Below are 15,906 nucleotides of genomic sequence, written 5' to 3'. Positions count from 1 at the left end.
TAATGATGTGCTTCCGAACCTTTAAAAGATTAGTAATCGGCATATTACATTAGTGATTGTGAATAAAAATAATTGCAGATGTTTCCATATCACCATTGAGGTAATCTGCCCAATTTCTGCTTTCCAAGAAGCAACGTGACGTCTATTAAATATGTCACTAGCTGCTTGTTTTTCCTAACATTCTCATTAAATAAAATTTTCTTTAAATAAAAATGCTCTTGTAATGCTTCGGCGACGCTAAGTACGTTTGTTTCAATTCTTTTCACAACCACGCAATTTTTTAAATGTTCTTGGGATGCATCATGTAACTTTACCCCACGTGAAAATTTTTTTAAACTTTTAAAACCTTCCCCGAACTCCACACATTTTTTACATTGCCGATCAACAGGCACGGCCAACAAAATAAACTTTCCATAAAAACGCTACCACATAACCAAGTATGACAAGCGTACCAGGAACTCTGAAAAGATCGCATATGTGAACCTGAAGTTGTGATTATACACAATCGTGGAGTATTAATTCCAGAATTTGTCGTTTTTCTATCTCGTTACGCCGCGAAAATGGAATATTCAACAACAGTACTACAGGATCGTGTTGAGAATTCATCTTACCTGCTTCTGATTCTTTGAGATGTACCTTTGCTTGATACAGTTCTACACTGATTACAATCAGTGTTGCCAGAATGTTGCAAACGACAGGTATCAAATGGAGGGGATAGAACGTACCAAAACAAAATAAAAAGTACCAACATTATATAAGTTTATAAGTAAATATAAATATCGAGTAAAAAACAGTCTTTATAAAACAAAAAAACAACTTCGTTAAAGAAAAATAAATAAAACAAAAAATATAAAATTCAACATAAATTCAAAAACAGTCATAACAAAAATAAATACATATTATTGCAGTTAGTATATGTATATATTTATAAAACAGAAACGCAACTTAAAGCAAAATCGTCCCCTTGAGACATATGAGACGAAATACAATACCTAATAATTAATTTTTGTTTTTGTTAATTCTGTTGAGGGTTTCCACTCAAAACAGCTGCCATTTTTTAATAATTCTTTAGCAACTAATAAAGCATTGCATTGCTCTGGCAACAGCCTATTTCTAGTTTTTGTTTTTATTAAGTTTAAATTGGAAAAAACCCTTTCTGCCGCGGCACTGCTGTGAGGCAGGCTCATTAAATTAAACACAAATTCACAAATGTTTTCAAAAATTCTTTCATTGTCTGAGTTTTTTAAATTGTACAGTTGAAACCAAAATTCTTCAAATGGAAGTTTAAGCAATTCTGCCTTTATAGACAAATTAGATATATTTTTATATTCATCACTTATCAGCTGGACATTTTTTAAGTACAAATGCTTAAATTGATGTAGTAAAGGTGTAATAAACGGACTTTCATTTACGACAACTGTCGGATCGATTAATCCAAAATGCTTATAATTTTCCTCCAAATTTTGGAAACGAACTTTTATTTGTAACGAAAGCTCGACATAGTAGCTTAAACAATTGTTCTTAAAAGCGATCAATGTATTATTATCCAAATTCAAGTCTGCTAATAGCAGCGCAACCTCTTCCCCTAAATATACTTGTCCATCTCGTAAATAATTTCTTACAGCCAGTGGATTAATGTTGGGCAGTGGTGTTTGATCAACATAATTTTTGTGCATAAAATTTTTTAAAATACTTTTGTAAAGAGTACTTATTCTGTCATATATCAAATAAAGCTTTGGCTTTTCTGATTGGAATTCCAAATTAATTCTATTAATTGTTGGAAGAATAAAACTTAAAAATTGCAAATAAAGTTTGTAGACTGGCTGGTTTTTCAGAATGTCTAATATATTTTGCGGGGTGATTAGATCATCTTCGGCCACTTCAGCAGTGATAAATAATTCTAATGCATTCCATTGCTCCAGTATTCGATTTACGACTGCCTAAAATTTAAGATTTATAGAAAACTGTTTACGAATCTATTGAACATACCTCTAACGACAACCAACGAGTTTGACTTATTTTCAGTAACTTGTGAGGTTTAACATCAACAAATACTTGAAACTCTTTAAAATCTTTAAGTCTAACACTACTTCTGCCGATGTAATTATAAATGTCCCTCACAAATTGCTCCAGTTGAGGAGGAAGCTTTTTAGCTGCATACGATGCACACAAATGCATATAGAGTGGCAAATGCAGCCAGTGACGAATATATTTGGATTAACTGTTCTAAGCTTCGCCTTGACACCACCAATATCACCCATCATAACTGAACAGTTATCCCCTCCATAGCCAATAATATTTTCACTAGGAACATTTAAACTTTTAAAGGCGTCTAATACAGAAGAAGTGATTCCTTCAGCTGTGCAATTTACTGGCTCTATAATTGTTAATAATTTGTCCTGAACTTGTTGACAATTGTCAACGTATCTTACAACCACAGCAAGGCATTTTCTTACTGAAATATCTGTTGTTTCGTCCAGAATTATGGAAAATTTGCGCTTTTGTAATTGACTTATAATATCTTTTTCTGCTTCTTTTCTCAAGAGATGCACTAGTTTAACGGTTTTTGTTCGTGAGCATTTTATTTTATTAACTATTTGTGAATCAGGAACTGCTGTTGCTAATACTTTTGGCAAATGATCCATGAGAACAAACGGAAGATTGTGTTCTACCAAACACATAGTTAAGCATAGTTCTGCCTTACGAACTCTCATACTCTCTGTAAGCTGTTCGAGTTCTTTTTTTTTTAACAGTTCACTAACATTAGGTGTTTTTTTACAATAATCAACATTTCTTTTGTGACCATCTGTCATTTCATGCCTTTTTAAAAGAGTTTGCGAACCTTTCAAAGTTTTGTTGCAATACTTGCAAAAGCTCAAGCCGTCCTTATTTTTCAACCATGAAAACATTGATAGCCTAAACTGTCTTGTGTTACTACGTCGTTTCTTCTAAAAAAAAAAAAGATAAATACAATCTAAGCAAAGCGTAATTTAAGTTTACTGCTGGTGTAGGTTCCTGGCCCTTATCTGACTCCTCAGGGTCGCTTTCTTTTTCTTTCTCTGATTGTAAACTGTCATCTGAATTAGCATAATCCGAGAGATTTTCTAAATTTGTGGGAATGACTGATTTTGCTTGATTTACTGGAATATCCAACTCTTTCGAACTTGAAGTAGATGGTAAAGTTCTAATCAAAAACCTATAATACAGGCAATTAATAAATCAAAATTAAATGTCTAGGAACATGTATATAAATAAAATTAAGCATACAATGCTATAACAAGTAATCTAAAGATGAATGACATGTGTCTTACCTAGATTAGACCTACGCTGGCCTAGCCAAGACACCAATAAGACACACTACGATGTCATTCATTTCTAGACGCTTGTTATATGATAAAACTTACTTGTCCATTAAATTTATATTTCTTTTCCACTTTACGAAGCACGAAACGAAACAAGCTAACAAGCATGAATTGCTAACAAAACCGCTGAATCAACAAAATTGACCTCATGGTGTTCGGCACGTGTTCGGTGTTGGTTTCTAAATCTAGTTACATTTCATGTGGTAACTTTGCGCAGTCGTGCGCCTGAAATGCGCGCGAAATCATACGTAGCATAAACATGACCAGACAAAATGTTAGGACTAGGTCATTCTAAATTTTACTCTGGACTTTAGAAATCGCCCTTATTGTATTTATTATTCATTTACATTACATAAGATTAAAAAAAGTACCAAAAATGTATTAAGAGTATCACAGTACCATTTTTTAAAGAAAAGTATCAATATGGTACTATAGTATCACAACTGGCAACACTGATTACAATTCCAATCTCGGCACCCGCCACCCGTTATCTGGCATGCAGGCGACGAAGCGAAAACGAAGTTCAACGGGAGGCTACGAAATTTCAGGCCTCTTTAAAAAAAAGAAACATGCACCTGTATGTCTTCCTTTTCGCTGTAACAGACCGTACTGCGCATGCCTCATCTGTGCTCATACTAATTGCGCTGGCTTTGAAACATATTAAGTGTCGGCACATTTTTTTAACAAAGAATCTTTTCACTAGGAAGAAAATTACATCGAAGTAATGATTGTTAATAAATAGAAAAAACAAATTAAAAAAAAATCGCTTAAATTTAGTAAGTGAGGCCCGACCTCAGTTGCCTCACCTGACGAGCCGCCACTGACGTGAAGTGAAACACTATAAATATAAGATCTAATTTTGCATTTATTAAGTTTTGTTTAAATAATTTAACTATAAAGCAGATAAAACATGAATTCTCACAAGACTGTTCAAGAAAAGTGGATCAATCCTGCGAAAAGAGAATATATTCCAGTTGAAGGGTTTACTCTCACAGATCAATTTAAACAAGCAAAACATCAAATTGATAATTTTGAAGTTAGCGATAATGATATTTGGATTTCTACCTTTCCTAAGTCAGGTAATTTTTTTTTTAATTTTCACATACTGTAAGTTTTGATAAAGGAATCACTTGGACCCAAGAAATGGTGTGGATGATTTTTGATAATTTGGATTTTGAAAAAGCAAAAGAAGATTTAAATGAACGATCTCCATTTTTGGAGTAAGTTTCTGTTTTTTTTAAGCCATACCTAACACACTGATTAATTCTCTCTTTATGAACTGTTTATTACAGAATAAGTACCCTAAAAGATTATCAAAATCTGATGAAAACCTGTACGGATTTTAAAATACCAGCAAGTCTATTAGACTCTATAAACTTTGTCAAATCTCAAATAGGACCAAAGGTAGTTAAAACACATTTACCTTGGGAATTATTACCAAAACAAATTCAAAACGGAGTTAAAAAACCAAAGGTATGTTACTTACTTTTTACGTACTTTTCATCCATTATAAACATTGTAGATTATTTATGTCGCTCGAAATCCAAAAGATGTTTGTGTCTCTTTTCATAACCACGAACAGTTGATAAACGGTTACAGCGGCACTTTTGACGAATTTTGTGAATTGTTTCTTGCAGGAAAAGGTATAACATAATTTTGTTCCATTCCACTTCACTACTATTTGTTTTCTCTTAGTATTATATGCACCATACTGGCAGCATGTTTTGACGTATTGGAAAATGAGGAACGCTCCAAATTTCCTTTTCCTAAAATACGAAGATATGAAAAAAGATTTACGCAAAGTGATACAAAGCGTTTCCGAGTTTCTAGAACGTCCCTTGAACGATCAACAAGTTGACATTTTGCTTGTGCACTTAAGTTTTGAAAAAATGAAGCAAAATCCCGCGGTTAATAAAGAAGACATGATTAATATATTTAAAAAACATAATTTGACAAATTCCGACGGAAGGTTTTTCAGGTCTGGAAAAACTGGTGATTACAAGGTTATAATGCCATCAGAAATGATAAACCGATTTGATGAATGGATTCAAAGAAATACAGAAGGAAGTTATTATGTGGTGTAAAATGACCATTACATTTTCTGTAGTAATATCATAAGTGGTAAAATTTTGTGGACAAAATTTTCAGATTGGCAGAGAGTTTGTTGCATAGCAATTTATCGAGAGACATTGTTAGAAAAACCTCGAGTCGCAGACGAGAGGTTTTTGAACAATGTCACGTGCTAAATTGGCAATAAAAACTCGAGTAAATCAATCGAAAAATTTTGTCAGACCAAAGTTTACCACGAATGGTATTCGGAGGACTATTTCATGAATAAAACTACACATTCAAGTCTACAACTATTTATTATAAATATTAAATGTACAATTATTGTAAACCATTTTGCTGGAAATGTCGTTATTTTCACTTCTGACAGACGTTTTATGAGTTTCTGGCTGTATTGTTGGTGAGGTACCTACCTCGAAGCTCTCTAAACGCCCAGTCTTGTAAAATTTCTGCTAGACGATTTATTGGAGTATCGGCAGTCAGCTCATAATTTCTTTCTTCGCAGAATTGAGAGAATTGTTTCCATGTACAAGCCTTCGTTTTGATCTGTTTTGAGGAACACTTATTGAACTTGCAAGTGTAATGTCAGGAATTGATACATTCCGAAATCGCGTGTTTTTATTAATTTTTCAAATTAACTGAAATAACTGTCAAAATATTTAAAACGACAGAAGTTGTTTAGACTGTTACCATGTTGGTAAAATTTTATCATTTATAATTACACGAGAGCTTTTTTTTCGAAGTTTTAGTGAGAATTTTGTTTCCTGGCAATTTAACGAAAAAAACTGCTTCTGAAAAAATTACGAGTCCGTAGGGCGAGTAATCGAGTAATACGAGATTTACTTCGAAACTACGGGGTTTCGGGCTGTTGAATGACTGATCCTTTCCTGGAACTGTTTCTCCTCTTGCATTAGATTTTAGTTATAATTGTTAATTCACTTGATATGATTTAATGTCACTTGAAAGCTTATTCATTAGGAATAAGTTGTTTGTTTATTTTATCTTGTATTGGATTTTGCTAGTAGGATTTGAATTATATTGTTCGTTCGTTTTAAACTAGTACCTACTTCATTCAGTTAGACAATAGCTCCATGAATTCGGAAGGTGTAACCTTAAGTATGAACAAAGAAGTATAATGTTTTATCTTTTATTTTATTTTCTTTCATTTTATTTTATAATATTTTCTAAACTTATATTGTTTAATTAATTAATAAATAAATTGTTATTGTTAATTTAAATACTTGGATTTCTGACTGCTTAATTCCTTCATCTTCCCAAAGTGATTGGCTCCACAAAATAACGCTGGAGAACCTAACTCAAGTAAATTTATTCTTCTTTTGGCGCAACCCGTTCGGATCGTAAAAGAATTAAACTTTTATCAAAGCGTCTTAAACACCCGCCACATATTAAAAACACAATTCTCATAAACAATTTGATTTTCAGAAATTTCTTGTTTCTTGTTAATAGTTTGCTGCATGCTGGTATTTTGAGCGGTGGTACTAACTGTTTCCTGGATGGTAGTACGAATGGACCCAATAATGTCTCTATGATGTTCTTGATCTAACTGAAGGTACGGTTTTAATGACGATGGATTGTTATGTCCCGTAATTTTCACAAGTTTTTGTTCACCTATACCACTTCCGGACAATTCCGTTAGGGCGGCAGCTCGATTAGAATGGTTCGTAATTTTCACCCTCTTGACATCAAGTCCAATACTTTTCGCTGAAGATTTGGTCCATTTAGAGATTTCATTTGTCAAATTGACGTACTTGAATTCACAGTATTGCGAGGCACATTATTGTTGATGGCTTTTTCAATTTCTCCACTCGAAGATTCTCCAAAGCGCGACATTTTCACAGATTAGATACTGAAAACGCAAGTTTGTGAAAAATTTGTTTAAATTTTTTTATTTTTTTTTTTTTGTTGTCTAGGGACCGATGATGCAGACCTACTAAATTCAGACGCTTTCAAAAGCTAGGTTCCGTTTTGTCGCTGTAATAGTTAGGGCAAACTTTTGTCGCTGGCATAGTGGCAAAAACCCCATGGCTTATGAGATTTTTAGTGTATGAAAAAAATTGTCACTTGAAAACTGGCTTTGTGTCGATTTTGTTCGTAAATATCCTTCACTCATTGGCTCTAAATATGAGGTGAAGGCGATAAAATTTTGCTGTCATCAATTTTATTGATTGAAATTTTTTACTCATTGTTGAATGACGAGATGCTATTGGCCGAAATGTAAATGTATGAAATAGTCATACAGTAATATTAAACAGATATAAATTTATTCTGTCATTCACGTTTCTATGTACAAAATGCACTTACCATAGCGTTTACTTTTAAGTTTATATAAAACGTTATGATCTAAAAACTGTATAGAACTAGCGTTGCCATAGGGAATTTTAATATTATAAACCTGTCTTGTAACACATTTATATAATGAATTTTATTCTGTTAGTATTCAAAGTGCTTATCAGTACGTGTCTGTATAGAGTGATTTTGAAATACACAACTTGTAAATCCTATCTTAAAGGCATTATTAGCAATGAAAAAATTATCGTTTGTGTAAATATACAGGGATTTCATTTCAAAAGGATTTAGTCTCAATAACTTTTGATATTGGTATTTTTCTACCCCCACATATAAAACACGGATTATCCTATATGTTTCCATGATGCTAAGTGACTTTTTATACACACCTTAACAAGCCGTGACCAATATGCGTCCAAGTCACGTTGCTAATAGCAACTGTCATATTAGTCACGGGCTGAAGTTAGCTTTCTGTAATTTTAATAATTTTTTGTGTGTGAATCTGGCTGCACAAAACGAAAATGTTGAGAAAAACGCCACAACGCGACGCGAGCAGCAAATTTTTGATCGATTGTAATTTAAATTTTGCCAGCAAGAAAAATATTATTGCTAAGTCCACTGAGGTGCTTTCTGTCAGTTGTCATTTAGACGGGGTGACGGCGCTGGGGTTTTTGTGAAAAATAATTTTAAATGAAAGTGAAGATGATGTTTTTATTGTAATTTGCACCCCACCAGAGATCACCAAAGCAGCGGCCTCGGCCACAGCTAGCTTGCTGCCGGAAAAATCAAAAAGTCAGTACCTACTAACCTGCGTATAAACCGCTGCGCTTCGCTCGTGCCTAATAAAACCCACGTCTAAAGTGGCGTTTATAACACTATAGTACGCGCGGCCAAGCTACGGAGCAATAAAAACGCGTGATCAGTGCGTGCTCCAGCTAAGCTCCAGCCCTTCTTACAGTGGCACATTTTGTAACTCTTGTTCTCTCGGTGGCTCTACCGCTCCTCTTTTTGTCGGTTACAACAGAAGCCGATATTGCCGGTCGTCATTTTCGCCATTTCGCCTTGTGCTTTGTCTTTTTGTGTTCTCCTGTTCTTTTTGTTCTTATTGTTATTGCTATTGCAAAAATCAGTCTTTTTGAAGACTCTTCATACTTTAACAGTTTCCGAGAAGGTAGGTAACTTATAATCAATTGAGATTTATGAAAATTAATTATTGTACATGTGTTTAGGTTAGCTTTCGTTATGAACAACGGATTTTCTCCACCGAAAAAACGCCCAAGGCGTCATTTTTCTGTAGAAGAAAAGGAATCAGTTTTGAATATTTTCAAGACCTGTAAATCGGATAATCCTGAATTTTCAAAAGTACAGTCAGTTGCATTTACCGCAAAACTGCTGGTATGTACTGTCAAGCAAATCTACGTAGGTACTTGTAATTTTATAAATTTATTCTTATTACAGGAAGCTCAGTTTCTAGTGTGTACAGCATTTTAAAAGAGTATAATGAAAACGAACATTCATTTAGACCCCCCAAAAAATATCTCCGTTTGAGATCGGTACTTGATAACATCACAGAAGAAGACAAAAATTCTATAAGAAGATTAGTACATTCATTCTTCTTAAGAAATGAGCCACCGACAATACAAAAAATTTATGAAGCTCTGCAAGAACGTGAAGATCTTTCACATTTGAAAAAGACTTCATTGAGAATATTGCTCAAAGAACTAAACTTTCGGTAAGTTAAAGAAATTATTTATATGGGTATGTTAAATAATGTTGTTTTATTATTTAGATACAAAGGAAGGTCAAGAAATAGCATACTAAAAGAAAAAAATGAAATAATAGCATGGAGAAGAAAATATTTGCGGGAAATCAAAAAATACAAGGAGGCAAATAGAAAAATTTATTACTTAGATGAAACCTGGATTAACGCAGGACACACAGTAAACAAAGTGTGGTGTGACACAACAGTAACAAACCCAAGACAAGCCTTTGTTACTGGTTTGTCAACTGGATTAAGGAATCCGTCAGGAAAAGGAAGCCGCTTAATAATTTTACATATGGGTTCAGACGAGGGATGGGTAGGAAATGGGCTTCTGATGTTTGAATCAAAAAAGAGTGGTGATTATCACGATGAAATGAATGCCACGGTTTTTGAACATTGGTTTCAAAATATTTTACCAAGTTTGGAAGAAAACAGTATTATTGTGTTGGACAACGCGTCATACCATAGTCGCAAAGTGGAAAAAACTCCAAATAGTGGGACCAAAAAAAGAGATATTCGCGCGCCAAATCTGACTTTTTACGTTGTATCGTGTGAATCAAACTTTCAAACTTTCTATCACGTGAACGCCGAGTGATCACTCCGTCTCTTCGCCGCGCGAAGTATAGTTACATAATATACTTTATTCAATTTTGACGTATTAAACCGTATTTGTTAACTTTATAATAACCAAGGTAAACAATTGTTTATTCGGTAGAGTGAATTAAATAATTTTTAACTCACTAGTGATTAAAAAAAAATTAATTCACTCTTTATTAAAAATCAGATATATATGTAGAACTTGTTAGAACATTTATTTAGAATTAAAATAAAAATTACAATTATGCAAGTCACTAAAATTAAGCTTACATCCATCATTTATTAATGGATTGGATAATTCTCCATTAGTAATTCTTATGTTCTTTTTTTCATTAATTTCTGTAATACTAATACCACTTGTAGTGGCAACTTCAACATTTCTTTTTGCTTCCACTGTAACGCCAGAAGCTCCAACGCATACTTCACTTTCATTTTTTCCAAGAATTTTCTTTGAAATTTTTATTTTATTTGCAAGCGAATCCTCGATATATCCCTCCGAAACTGAATTTGAGCGCCACCCGCCGTGTCTCTTTAATACAGTCAAGTCAGCGCCAGCGTCAGCAAGAAGTGTGGCTGACGAACGTCGAAAACTGTGTCCTGTATATGGTTCCGCATTGGAAAGACCCAGAAATCCAGCAATTTTTTGTGGCATCTTTGCGAAAGTGTTCAAACCCACAGGCTGCACGGTACATTTTTGATTTTGGTAATTCAAAAACAAACGCTTATGAGTAACTTTTTCTGGCCTTAAATCCTTGTACTTGCGAAACACGTCAATTGAATGGACGAGGTTAGCACCATCAACAACAGTAAAAACCCGTGGCTTGTATGTTTTTGTGTCTGGAATCTGGACGACTAGTACGTTTCCCCTGTCGTCAATATCATCAACAGACATGCTCACCAGCTCTCCAATTCTGTACCCCCCAGCAACACCCATGATAAGGACAACCTACAATAATAAATCTTCTTGTTATTATCGTCATTTAAAAAAATCTGATCTATTACTTACTTTTAACAACAAAAATTTATCGTCAGGAGCAGTATCCAGAAACTTTTCAAGTTCTTCCCGTGTAAAAACCTTCGACTTCTTTGCCCTGTGTGCTACAGAATGCTGCTTCAAAAATGCTTTTACTTGATGGAATCTACAAACATTAATTTAGCACAAATTCTATAGTTAAACATCCACAAACCTGTTTATATCAACATTTTCCTTAACCAATAACATTTTCTTCAGCTGTGAATGGTATGACCACAATGAAGACGATTTTACAGTTTTTGATCGCTCCGAAATATACGCCAAAATTATCTTCTCGTCGACTCCTCGGGCGTTCTTTTTATTTCTCCAATTACAAAAACAATTATACTCTTTTTCATATAATATTTTGGATTTTACTGGTACTACTTTGCCTACTGCTTCTAGTGCTTCGTTCATTACATCTTCCGGAACAAAAATATCGTTATCGTCGCATATTTCTGACTTCGACATTTTTCACGAAAATGATTCACATTAAAATAATTGTTTATACCAAAATGGTTGCTAGGGAGGTGTTGTCACAACAACGTACCAACCACGACTGTCACAAACTTGATTTTTGTTGTCGTATTTTGCATAAATTCGTAATAATCTGTAAATTGAAGCTGAGTCTCGCAAAATTGAATAAAATATTGTATAAACTACGTGAGTTAAATGAATGTTTATTCACTTGAAGAATTAGCTCACTCGCGCTACGCGCTCTTGAGCTAAACTTTCTTCTCTTGAATAAACATTCATTTAACTCACTTAGTGTATAGATATCTATTAGGTTTCATCCCCTAGTCACTAACCACTCTTATTTTAAAATTTTAAAGAGCACCTCCAACTTTTTGAAACATTTTTGGAAGGGGTGGAAAAAAGCTTACCTAACCGTAAATGAAAAAAAAATATTTTGTCTATTCGTTTTTGAGTTAGGGGTAGTTTTATTTTAGAAATTTAGATTTTGATTATTTGCCATCTACTACATTTTATTAAGAAGGCGGTGGTGTCAACAATTCAGCGAAAATTTACCATTTGACAGTTCAGTAACACTTTTGTCACTTTTTATAATTTCTCGTTACTTGAAAATGGTGTACACCTTGCAAGAAAGAACGGAAATTATTTACATTTACGGGTCTCAAAACCACTGGGCTCGTCGCACTGCCAAGGTGTTCAACCAGAGGCATCTAAACAAACATGTGTCCCACAGGTATGTGATAAGTTTAGTGAAAAAATTTGAAGAAGAGGGATCTGTACACAATAAAAGAAATAGAAAACCAAGGGTTTTAAATGAAGGTGCAGTAATTGAAGTACTGGGTTACTTTAGTATGGGTCACACGACCTCCATCCCAAAAGTGGCAAAGTTGACAAACATTTCGGTCGGATCCGTACAAAAAGTACTAAGAAAGAACAAATTTTTTCCATACAAAATGCAAATTCACCAACAACTCACAGAAGACGATGCTGATAGAAGAATTCAGTTTTGCGAAATCATGTCTCTAAGAATTCAAGAGAACCCAAATCTGACATGAAATATTTGCTTCAGCGACGAATCAACTTTTTTCCTAAATGGATTAGTCAACAGACACAATTGCAGATATTGAAACAATGAAAATCCACACATATTCCGAGAGGATAGAACTCAGTTTCCCCAAAAAATTAATGTGTGGGGGCGAAAATACTTGGAAACAACATCATTGGGCCGCTTTTTATCGAAGAAAATTTTACTGGGCCATTATACCTAAATCTGTTAGAAAATGAAACTGATCCTTTAATAACCCAAACTTTAGAAAACGAAATGAATGAAGATGGTGACATGGTAGTAGAGGAACACAATTTACATTTTCAGCAAGATGGAGCCCCACCGCACTATGCAGTAGGCGTCCGACAATGGCTGGATCAAAGATTTCCTGGCAAATGGATTGGTCGGAGAGGTGCTGTGGAATGGCGGGCAAGATCGCCAGATTTGTCACCCCCTGATTTTTTTCTTTGGGGTCACCTGAAATCACAAATTTATCAAACACCCCCCCAAAATATTCAAGAATTAAGGAACAGGATTACTCAAGAATGTAGCCGAATTAGCCCAGATATGCCCATACAACCTGTGAATATTTTTTTTCAGTTTTTTGTAAAATTCGTTTATTGTTGATATAAAAACAACATATACAGGATGTTCCGTTTTTACTGTTACAAATTTAAACAAGTGATAGAATATTCAATTTTGAGACAAAAGTTTCTTATGAACATGTATCAAAAAATATTACGTAACCGAGCTACATCTTCTGAAAGGGATGCGTTTTTTAATGGGGTTTTTCACTATTGCAGAATACATAAAATTACAAAAGTTGGTACAACTGATAACATCTGAACGAATTCAAAGATCAGTTGTCATTATTTTTAATCACGGGTATCTTAAACAGTGAAACAAATTTAATTTTTAATTTTTATTTTTTTTATGGTCTGTAAAACAAATTGTAAACTGATTTTACTTAAAAACGGTAAGTTGAATAGAAAAAACGCAAGAGACCTCTTTTTTGTAGAAAACTATGAAGTTTAGAATTTTGTGGCTGAAAGTGCCGCGAACCAACAGCGAAAATAGTTAGGGTACTTTTACCCTATACCCCCCCCCCTAGTTTAGGACATCCCTGAGGAAAAATTTCGAGATTTTATCTTTGAATTCGTTTGGGTGTATAAAGGTTATCAGTTGTACCAAATTGAAATTTTATCTACAATGGTTGCTGAAATATTGGAAGAAATCCATTAAAAGATGCACCCCTTTCATTGGATGTAGCTTCCTTATTTAATATTTTTCGATACATGTTTATAGGAAACTTTTATCTTAAAATTGAATATCCTATCACCTGCTTAAATTTGTAACAATAAAAACGGAACATCCTGTATATATAAAAATAAAATCTATTTTCGAAAAAAAACAAAATAAAAATGGCGTCCTATATGTAGGACGGTGGGCACATACAGGCTGTCCCAACGGTCCGAAAAAGCTCTATAACTTGTTTATTTTAAGAGTTATTGACTTTTTCTTTTTTTTAGATTATAGCTGCGTTTTTGATGTACATTTTAAAAATATTGTGGTTTATATACAGGGGGTGTCCCAATATTAAAAAAACACTAAAGTTATGTTTTTTTAAATGGAATCTACTCAGTTTGATTTTATTTTTGGATTCTACGCTAAATTACAAATAACTTTTATAGAGGTTGTTTTCATTTATCTGTTATCAATTTTGATTTGTGGCGCTTTTTTACCAGAATTTTTGAAATGCAGCTTATATTATAAACTTTCTATTGAGATGAACAAATAATGGCCCAAGTTTTGCAAATTTGTCTGTAGTGAGATGAATTGTTGTATTATTTGCAACATGAAAATGAGACAAAATGTGTTCAAATTTATTCTGAGATATAGCTTCAGACACTAAAGTATTATGAGTGTCGGTTTCGTATTCCCAATACATACGTCTTCTTGGAAGCTGCACATAGCCACTAAGGGTGGTTTGCACCGTCCCGGATTAAAATCTCCGTTTAACTAATCGGCCTTTAGTTAGTCTCATATTAAAATTCATTGTTTCTTTTGCACCGAACGTTGGCGACCGTCGTTTAGTTAATCGGCGATGTTATTTGGCAACACTGTAAATTTATTCGATTTGACATGCGTTTGACAATTGTGGCGGCAATTGAACTAGTTTAATCAAAGTGAGAGAAAGTGAAAAGTGATAAGGAGTCACACGAATTACAGTAAGTTGGACATCTATAATTACTTCAATTATTTTAGGTTCATTTTATAACTGATATAGTTTGAAAATAAAATTAAAATAATATTTTTTTGTTTGTGTTTTCTTTCCTAGAATGGACCAAGAACCTCCCAAAAAAAGAGTGCGATCTCATGTGCCGATCCCGGCCATCGTGCAACTACATTCATTATTTTAAATTCGAATCATAAACCATTTGTATATTTACAGAAAAGTACAACTTCCTATTTCGGAATATCTCGGCATCATCACCACCTAAATTTGTAATATGCAAAACTTTAAAATATTATTGGCAATATCTATTTTTTATACCTGGACTTTGAATTTCTTATATGCGTACAATCGATAGCCCCAATCACTCGTGGGAAAGACGCTATATTGTAAAATTCTTGCTGTGTTTGTCTTATTTGATCTGGCCCATTTGGCATTTTTATAAATTGATCATATAAAGAAGCAAATGCTTCCGACACCCGTACTACAATGCGTGAGACCGTTGATAAGTGCATACCCATGTAGTCCCCTATTAAATCAAGATGACCACCGGTTGAATATAACCGCAAACATGTTAATAGCAGATTTATAGGTAATACACAATTATTGCTGTAAATCAGAAGGGACAATTTTTTACAACATAATTAATGAAGAGTACTTGGAAAAGAATTTATACATATCAGTGTGAAATTCCAGTCGATTTTCTATGAGTGGCAGAAAATATAAAACACATTCGTTTGTTAATCGAAATCTTTTACGGACGGTGGCTGCATTTAATGTATTGAAATAATCTTTTCTTTGATAAACCTGGCGCGGTATACTATGCTCAATAAGTTGTAGTACTTCAAGATCATCATCTTCAGCAAGTTCAAAATTATTCATAAAATAATTCATTGTAGGTAATTCTGTTTTTCAACAATACTGCATGACATGAAACTTATTTATTAATAACATGTGAAAAAGAGGCACAACATCATACATCGAGCAAACTGCAGACCGGTTTCGCCCTTTTGGGGCTCATCAGTGCAGTGTAGCTCGATGTGTGAT

General features: G+C 33.8%; 2 protein-coding genes and 1 pseudogene across 5 annotated transcripts; 1 reads left to right on the top strand and 2 right to left on the bottom strand.

The window, feature by feature from the left end:
• The first annotated feature begins 4,235 nt into the window (after positions 1–4,235).
• LOC123010072 (luciferin sulfotransferase-like) lies at positions 4,236–6,661 on the top strand. 4 transcript variants are annotated; one of them, XR_006413073.1, is made up of 6 exons: positions 4,237–4,441; positions 4,486–4,582; positions 4,655–4,835; positions 4,885–5,005; positions 5,058–6,126; positions 6,173–6,661. XR_006413073.1 is itself a non-coding variant. In XM_044406747.1 (5 exons), exons 1-5 carry the CDS (start codon positions 4,273–4,275, stop codon positions 5,444–5,446), a joined length of 939 nt encoding a protein of 312 aa, XP_044262682.1. In that variant the 5' UTR covers positions 4,236–4,272; the 3' UTR covers positions 5,447–6,661. The 4 variants fall into 4 exon arrangements, 3 of the variants coding, with proteins under 3 accessions (XP_044262682.1, XP_044262681.1, XP_044262683.1); XM_044406747.1 differs by having other exon boundaries at positions 4,236–4,441; positions 4,504–4,582; positions 5,058–6,661; XM_044406746.1 differs by having other exon boundaries at positions 5,058–6,661.
• A 2,068-nt stretch (positions 6,662–8,729) lies between these two features.
• On the bottom strand, positions 8,730–11,637 carry LOC123010133. The gene is made up of 4 exons (XM_044406835.1): positions 11,283–11,637; positions 11,102–11,234; positions 10,572–11,041; positions 8,730–8,850 (listed from the first exon to the last, which is right to left on the bottom strand). The coding sequence occupies exons 1-4, from the start codon at positions 11,576–11,578 to the stop codon at positions 8,730–8,732; spliced, it is 1,020 nt and encodes a 339-aa protein (XP_044262770.1). The 5' UTR covers positions 11,579–11,637.
• Positions 11,638–14,960: 3,323 nt separating this feature from the next.
• LOC123010132 lies at positions 14,961–15,753 on the bottom strand (annotated as a pseudogene).
• Positions 15,754–15,906: the final 153 nt, after the last annotated feature.

The sequence above is a fragment of the Tribolium madens genome, unplaced genomic scaffold, assembly GCF_015345945.1.
Source record: "Tribolium madens isolate multiple individuals breed KSU strain unplaced genomic scaffold, Tmad_KSU_1.1 Scaffold_7;HRSCAF=85;Tcas5.2_LG10, whole genome shotgun sequence".
NCBI lineage: Eukaryota > Metazoa > Arthropoda > Insecta > Coleoptera > Tenebrionidae > Tribolium > Tribolium madens.
This window is presented reverse-complemented; position numbering and strand designations above follow the sequence as displayed.